General features: G+C 47.3%; 1 protein-coding gene across 1 annotated transcript; it reads left to right on the forward strand.

The window, feature by feature from the left end:
• Nucleotides 1-2,933: 2,933 nt before the first annotated feature.
• AAMDC (adipogenesis associated, Mth938 domain containing) lies at nucleotides 2,934-8,156 on the forward strand. Its single transcript, XM_009867991.1, has 3 exons — nucleotides 2,934-3,065; nucleotides 6,942-7,037; nucleotides 8,016-8,156. The coding sequence occupies exons 1-3, from the start codon at nucleotides 2,934-2,936 to the stop codon at nucleotides 8,154-8,156; spliced, it is 369 nt and encodes a 122-aa protein (XP_009866293.1).
• Nucleotides 8,157-8,548: the final 392 nt, after the last annotated feature.

Here is an 8,548-nt window from a genome sequence, read left to right on the forward strand (position 1 = left end):
ATGCCGCCCGCCTTCACCCCTTGCCCCTGTTCCCAGGAGAGCGACCTGGGCTTTGGTGCCGTGGAGGAGTTGTTCTGCCGGGCGCTACTCGCACACCAGCTCGCTCCTTCACCTTTGTCCTCCTCGATCTCAGGTTGCGCCTTGGATTTTATGAAACATTCTCTCCTTCTGCAGCCTCTCAATAACGTGTTTTCTGGTGCCCTGCTCTCCTTCGCCTTTTTTATTCTGTTTGTTGCTGGTGGGTGCTGCTCTGAAACAACGTTCCCCTTCACAGAAGACGGGAGTGCTGGCGATTTAAAATCCAGCCGCTTGCCTGAGTCCACTTGAGTCTCAGGTTTCTTATGTTCCATTCTCAGCTGTTTTTTTTCTTCTGCCATCCTTGGCCCCTGCTTCATTTCTTTCTTTCAGTACAGTCTCCTCGTGTAAACTTGTATTTTGCCTCCCTTTAAGCTCTTCTGTTTCCTTTATTTCTGATGGTTTTAAACAATTTCAACTTCGTTTATAGATTCCTGAACCACGTCTCCTCCTCGTCTCTTTGTGTTTAGACTACTGCGATTTATAGAACTCGCTGGTTTAGGTCATACTTGTGAGTTGTGTAGCTCATGGCCCCTTTTGATCCGAAGCGGTACTGTATGTTTTGGCACTGCGCATGTGTCACAGCGAATAATTAGAAAAAACAAACCAAACAATTCATTTGTGTGGGAAATATTTTCCTACTCCTTGTCAGGTTGTGATTGGACTATACCCTGCATCAAATTTCCTCTTAAAAGGCTCATTCTTACTCCAATTTAAGATATTAATTCAAGTAACCTGACCTTACAGATATTCTCTGATGGTATTGTGGGAAGTAGTTTTAGATTACTATTTTTTATTTGTGGCTTTTAAGTTTTCTTTCTTCGATTTATTTATTTTTGTGCTGTTTGGGAAAGACAATATGGAACCCTTGCTTTCCTATTTGTAGTTTGTGCCTGTTTGCTCGCACGGTCCCAGCCTCGTAAGACTCTTTGGACTGAGAAATCTGATACTTCTAATCGTTTTATTGTTCATTCACCTCCAGGTCCAATTCTGCTGTTTCCTCTCAAAATGAGCACAGGCAAAAGTTATTTTAATTCTTCAGAGCCAGGTTCCAGAGGGTTTATTGAGCCTTTACTCTTTAGCTGGTGGGTGATTTCAGTCCATGGGGGTGACTGCTGGTTATTTCTCCCTCCGAGCAGATTTATTTTTAAAAAAAACAGTCTTGCAGACCTTTGTTTGAACCCATTGCCTTGCGGGTATGTGATGAGAGAATCTGGAATATTTGAAAAAACTTCCTAAAGGAGCAAGAAAGAAAAGAATTGCCCCACTGTCCTGTGGAAGAAGCGCCTCTGGCAGACTTAGTCCTGTCCTGAATCCCAGGTGATGTGGGTTTCCCTTCATGCAAGGTCTGAAGCGGGACACTGAGATCTGCTCCTGGCACTCTGAGAAGAGCGTGTCCCGCCTGGCCGAGCTGCGGTTTGCTGTGACACCTGCTTTCTGGAGGGCTGGAAGCCTGGGAACCCAAAGATTTCTGCCAGCACTTTTTCTTTAACCTGTGCCACCAGATTATTGATTAGACATTGATTTGTTTTTTTTTTTCCTGATGAATTTGAGAAATTAAGAAGGATGAGAAGCTGCGTACCGGGAAGGATCTGCCGCTCAGGTTTTCTGGGTCAGCCAGGAGCGGAAACAAGCAGTTTTCTTTGTAACGCGGATTTCAGACCGTCTCCCTCCTGAGCACGAAGGGCGGAAAGGTGCCTCCACCCTTGGGACCTGTCTGTCGACTGCTGTGCCGCTCCGACGCCTTTCAAAGGGCTCGCCCTGTGAATCCTCTCCGCTGGAACCGCACCAGCCATCGGGCCGCGCTCACGGACCCTGAGGAGGGTGTGAGCTTGCCTGGTGCAGCGAGGCGACGCTTTCTGAGGCAGAGGCCTCGCCCTACCGATGCCCGGCTGTGATTGCAATAGCAGGTCTAAAAATTGCTGTGGTTAATACCAAAAAGCCGTCGGTCGATAGCAGCACCGATAAGACCTCAGCTGGAGTGCTCTGGCTAGTTCTGCGTGACAGAGGTCAACGGCTGTCGGTGGCCGGGGAAAAAAAGGAGATTTAGAAAACGTGACTGGAGGGACTTGAACTTTATTTAATATAACAGAAAGGAAAAAAGATGAAGAGTTAAGTCCTCAGGCTAACAAAAGATGGTGGAAAAGACAAACGTTAAGCTGTCCTCCTTGTCCACAACAGTTTAGAAATAATGAGTTTAGGTTGAAACAGTAACAATTGAGGTCAAACATTTGAAAAAGTTATTATTTGGATGTTGAACTGTCCTCAGACATTCTGTAGGGAGGCTTGGCCTCTGTGAGGAGTGGTGAGGGAGAGAAGGCCTTGACCCCTTCAGGCCTCTCAAAATCTTGTTTGCTCTAGCGGTATGGCCGTGCCGTTGTTTTGTTCATGGTTTTCTATTGGGTTGGTTGGTTTAACCTCGTTTACTGCCTTAGATTAACAAAGCGACTGGAGAAACAGTGTGTATCTGTCTCAGATATCTTAGGAAATTATTATAATCTTCACTGTATATTTTAGGGAGAAGATTAAAACCCAGATGTGAGAGGATGTTCTGGGACCTGATCCCTGTTGATAGTTTTAAAAGTTGAGCCCCCAGTACTTGCACAGATTTAGCACGTAAAATGATTTGCCCAAAATCCTGCACAAAATACCCAAGAGGACTGGTAATTCAACAAATCTGCTAATCCTGAGGGCACTTCTGTTGTGACAATATCACGTGGGTAACGTCTGTAATAGTGTTTCCTCCCTGGCTCCTTTGAGGCAAGGACAGAATTCTCCGGTTTTATTAACGTGCTGCGTATGTTAGCCTGCTGTTGTGGATTAAATATCCTTTTTCCAGACTTGGCTTCAACTTCGTGATGTCTTCCCCCGAAATCGCTTCGCTTTCGTGGGGTCAGATGAAGGTGAAGGGCTGCTCCACCACGTACAAGGACTGCAAAGTGTGGCCGGGAGGAAGCCGGACCTGGGACTGGCGAGAAACGGGGACTAACGTAAGTTTGCCATTTCCTGTCCACCCTGATTTTAAATGGGGCTCTGAGAATGGCCCAGAGGGCAGCAGTTCAAATCCCAGGCAGAAATTCAGCGAGCTGCCTTTGCCTTTCATCTAACCCTTAGACCTTTCCTGGGCAGAGTGGAGCGTGGGTTTCAGGAGTGACAGCGTGGGCAGAACGCAGACACGTGGTGTCCTGCAGCGTCAGGGCGCAGCAACTGTTGCTGCCAGCCCTCCTGAATCCCCCGAGCTCGCACACCACGGAGCCCTCACACAGTGCAATTGTCATCGGGTACTGGTCACAGCCTCTTTTCAGACCATGGAAACAAATCTGCCTTGACCGGCAGAAAAAACCGTATGGGAAGCTGAAAGAAATCTGCAGCAACTCCTTTTATGCACTTGGAAGACAATGCATGTGGTTTAGTTTATACCCTTTTCCTGGGGATCCCCTGTACTTATTTGAGAGGAGAAGCATGCAGGTACGATGTAACACGCGTGAGTTTCTCCACCAAGAGCTCCCGGTCTGGCTAACCACACCTGGACTTCTCTTGGTAGCCACATCCTAAGTGCTTGCACTCACAATTTTTAAACCTTACCTGTAAACCCACTCAGACTAGAACATGGACTAGTGTTGGGGTTGCAGCTGTAGAAGCAGTCGTGTCTCCTGCATTAGGAACTTGAGGGCAGTTCCCCACCGTACTAGGGCTTGTGCGAGGATACCTGTAGAGCAGAACCTTTGGGGGAACACAACTTTTTTAAGCTGTGTGAGTTCAGTTTATACAGAGTATATGGTGCCAGGGGCAAGGTGGTGCTGTCATGCAAATCTGTCTGTGCTCTGCAGAGGGAAAGATGCGTATGTAACCTTTTAAAATGTATTTTATTCGTGGCTGAGTAAAAAAAAACAATGAAGTTTCCTCTGGCTCCTTGCAGGGGGGGTTGTGTGCTGAGAGCTGCTTTTAGCATGTTTGACAATATTGTTCTCCTGGTTTATGTGACTGGAGAAGTGGAACAGATACAGTAGCTGAGAAGTTCCCAACTAGTTCCCAGCTATGTCACATTTTGATATTCATTCCCACCGCCTGAAAACCTTGGTCTCGGATTATAACCACCTACTAGCATTAGGAGGCCACGCTTTCCTTTTAAAGTTTCTAACAGGGCATGTCTTCAGGTGACAGGAAGACCATAAACAAGAAAACCGAGTCTATGTTATGTTAAAATCAGAGGAGAACAAAAAAGTTGAATTATTCAGGGAGGGAGGTTTTCTGGCATCCTTTTTGTGTCATCCGGAGGTAAAAAAAAACTCTTAAGGTTTTGTCTTACAGAGGTAACTTATAAAGCTCCTGCTTTAGGTCAGTTCTATCCCCCTTGCAGCTCTGGAGAGTTAGGTGACTTGGTTAAAAATGAATAGCAAGTGACAAATGTGGGAATACAACCCAGCTTTTAGAGATGGCACCTCCAGCTCTGCAAAAAAGCCCTGGAAACAGTAGGATTCACCAGATGCGTTTTCTGCACCTTTCCTTAGGGTAGACTCCAGTGTTCTCGCTTCCTTTGAATGCGTTTTTCCTGGGGGTAGGTGGACGTGAAGTTTGGGAACAAGCAGTGCTGGCCACATCCCACCCTCTGGCTGGAAATAAATCGCTTCCTTTCCTTCCCCACTGTCAGGCTGCTGTCTGGTACCTGGTTCTTTCCTCGGGAGAATTGCATAACTGGCTGGGCAAGGTTCTGTAACCAAGCACTGAGTTCTTCTGACCTTAGCCCCTGGGGAGGAGAGGCCGCCTCCCCAGCTGGCTGCGTTTCAGTACCACCTGTTAATGGGCGAAAAAGAGCAGGAATCCTGAAAGGAAGGCCAAAGCTGGAAAGAACGTCTCCTGCTAAAAAAAACAAATTTGCAACCATACAGTTATCCTGGCGTGTTACACGTTTCCTTTAGTGACGCTGGTGTCCTGCAAAACACGTGGAAGCCCTGGATCAGAGTGTCTTGTGTAAGCAAAGAAAATCCCTTTGTTCCCTGGCTTTAGTGTCTCAGGAGGACTTATCATATGACAGCAACCTAATTGTTGTAATTGGAGTACACCATACCGGTTCTTTCTGCCTAAGTTTCGAGTCTCTTTTAAAACCCCCCAAGGAGAAGCGTTACCTGTTCCATCGCGAACGCGTACTTGTGGTGATTTGGTCTGAGGAAGCTCTGCTTGTTGAAGGGCCCTCCGCATCCCAGGCTTGGCTGCCACATGTAAATGGCTTAAAGGGAGCACAACGTGGAGAACTGTGAAGGTGAAGTACCTCTTTTGTCGAAATTCCAGATACCAGCCAGGCTAAAGCTTTCCTGGAGGGATAATCTTCCTTAAATTGGATATTAGGGAAAATTTCTTTACTGAAAGAACGATCGAGCCCTGGCACAGACTGCCCAGGGCAGGGGCGGAGTCCCCACCCCCGGAGGGGTTCAAAAGAGTGTAGACGTGGCACTTGGGGACATGATTTAGTGGTCACGGTGATGTTGGCTTGACAGCTGGACTCATCTTACGAGGTCTTTTCCAACCTGAATGATTCTATGATTCTGTAAGTTCAGTCCCCCTGCTGGAAGCGATGCTCTACCATGGAAGTTTTCCCTCACCTGCAGCTTCAGGAGCCTGTTCAGGAGCTGGTTCAGCCTCACCTGCTCGGTTCTGCGAGCTGCGGCGGTGACAGGGCTGAGAACCCCGACACCTCGTGTGAGGCTGCTGGAGCCTGGGGCAGGGGAGCAGGAGATGACCCAAGGGCATTGAAGAGAAGAGCTCACTGACCAGTGAAACAACAGAAACCTGTTGTTAATCTGGTGTTTCAACCTTCATTCATGCGAAGAACATTGTGATTTCTGGAGATACAGTGGATAAACCATAAAAAGTACCTTCTCCAGAAGTCTGCAGCGGCCTTACCTACTTCAAGTGAGAAACTCATCTTGATCCTCTAAAAGAACTTCAGAATCCTGGCCCCCTCCCCCAAAAAAAACCCCAAAAGTGGGGGAGGGAATAATATTTATAAATTAATAAAATGGACACTAGAAGGGCCAAATTCTGGCCGCAGGCTGTGCCGTGTCTCACACTTGGCCATAGGAAACTAATCCAGGAGGAGAATTAGTGCGACATGATACTGTCTTATGTTGATGTTACAGGTGTGCTTGTGTATTCACAAGTGTATGTAGTACAGGGCTGTACCTTAAACACTCAGTCGATGTGCTGTGAAAGCTCTTTATTCCCTCAAGGGATACAGATACTCCTTTCTCAAAATTAAGAATAATGCAGAAACTTGAACTGGTAACTACAGTGGAGCTAATCAGTGTTTCAGTCCTCTTCGGTAAATGAGATTTGCAAAGTAAACAAGAAAAGCATTTAACAAGTTTAACTATTTGAGGAGCTCTCTGTAATTAAAGTGAGCAGATTTTGGCTGGCCGCAGTCTGTGTTACAAACAAGAGGTTTTGTTTGTTTGAAAGCAGTCAGCACTATGTTGCAATTTCTTGATTTCACCTTAAGTGTTTATAAAATGCTGCTAGACAAATGTTTTAAAAATGTGTAAGGTATCTCTACTTTAAACTGATTAATAAAGGATGACAATAATGCCATCAGCTGATTAACTATCACCCTTCATCTGCATATAAGATACGTTTTTTTTAATTACCAGTGGTACTGCTTTGCGTATGCAGAGCAGAGGGCCGTGTGATGTTCTGGCACTGCCGATTTCCCCTGCTGCTCTGCGGGCAGCTTCAAAACCCAGATGAAGGCGCCTCACTGTTGAGTTAATGGGTTCGATGGGCTTAAAGGTCTTTTCTGGTGGGGGCGATGCAGTGAAGCTCCTGGCTGCCCTGTCAGTGCTCAGGCTGATTTTTCCCTCCCCTGACATTAGCATTCTCCGGGAGTGCAGCCGGCTGACCTTGAAGAAGTTGTCGAGAAGGGGGCTAAAACCGTGGTGATCGGTCGTGGCATGAGCGAGGCTTTGCAGGTAGGTTTTGGTTCCGTGAGAAATTTAACTACAACTCTTTTTGCTCCCTCTGATTAGGGGGGAGAAAAGTTAATCTGTGATGCTTTACTGGAGGAGGGGAGGGGGGATGGAATTCAAGATGCTGATTTAGTGTGACTGAGCCCCTGCCAGGAGTCTCCTGCTTCCTGACAGGACCAGCATCGGAGCTCCTCTGTAGCTGCATCAGTGTCGAGCAGTAGAGACGTTTACATTCTGCTCCAGGAGCAGTTCAAACAAGGAGAATTTCGTAATCCCCCCCCGCCTTAGAATCAGTTCTGAACTAGCTCTCTAGCCAGCTGTAAGTGCTTTGATAATTGGGTGTTTCTGTAACTAATGCTGACGGTGTCATTTCTGCAGGCAAACTTTGCAGAAAGCTCAGAAGCGTTTAGGTTGGGTATCAGAAAGCTTGGAAGGTTGGGGTTGGGTCTCAGGCAGCCCTTCCTCCCGGAGAGGGTGCTCAGGCCCTGGGATGCTCTGCCCAGGGCAGGGGGAGTCCCCATCCCTGGGAGGGTTTAAGGAGAGGCTGGATGTGGCACTTGGTGCCCTGGTCTGGCCCAGGTGGGGGTGTTGGGGCATGAGCTGGGCTGGATGATCTCAGAGGGCTTTGCCAGCCTCAACAATTCTGTGATTCTGTGTGGTTCTGTGAAGTGCGGGGCTTCGCTTCCTGAGAAGCAATTTGTGAGGTTTCACCTTATTTAATTCGTTACCTTTCACTCCAGTTCCATTTATTTTTGTAAGACAAAGCTGCATTTCAGACTGTGTTAAGGAGAGTGAAGAGTTGTGTTATTCAAGAGAAGAAAACTTTAAGCAACCTTCAAAACATCTGAGCCCACGATTGCTTTGGCCACTACCACTTCCTTAAGTGCATCTCTTAACAAATGGCATCAGCCCCCTTTTTTCTTCAAGCCTTACAGCATGCGAGGGGTAAAGAATCTCACGCTTGTGCTTCCCTTTTCCGAGGTTCCACCATCTACTGTGGACTACCTGAAGAGGAATGGGATCGACGTGTTGGTCTTGCAAACGGAGAAGGCAGTGCAAGAGTACAACGCGCTGGCTGCTCGGGGTGTCCGAGTCGGCGGGGTCTTCCACTCGACCTGCTGAAGCGTCGCAGCTTGTCCCACGTCCCTTGGCAGCAGCCGAATCACGGGCGTGCCTCTCCGCCAAATCGAATTCTGGGCAACGGAGCTTGGATTTAGGAGGCAAAGCTCCTGTTTGTGCGCTGACAGTCTACAAAGCAGTGATGGTTTATTGCTTCAGGATTTAAACAAACAGAGCGCTCGCAAAAAGGGGGCAGTTCATGAAACCGTTTAATTGCAGAACCATCCCCGTATGTTCTTGAGATTGACCTGATCTTCCTGTAGAGTCTGCCCAGGTTCTGGTTACTTGACTTTTTACCTGTTGGCTAAATTAACATAACAAGGGGGTTTGAATACTTTTATTAGGAAATGGCCCCAAAGGATGTTACTGGCCATTGGAGTGCGGCCATAAGATAG

The sequence above is a fragment of the Apaloderma vittatum genome, unplaced genomic scaffold (genome assembly GCF_000703405.1).
Source record: "Apaloderma vittatum isolate BGI_N311 unplaced genomic scaffold, ASM70340v1 scaffold23214, whole genome shotgun sequence".
NCBI classification, from domain to species: Eukaryota; Metazoa; Chordata; class Aves; order Trogoniformes; family Trogonidae; genus Apaloderma; species Apaloderma vittatum.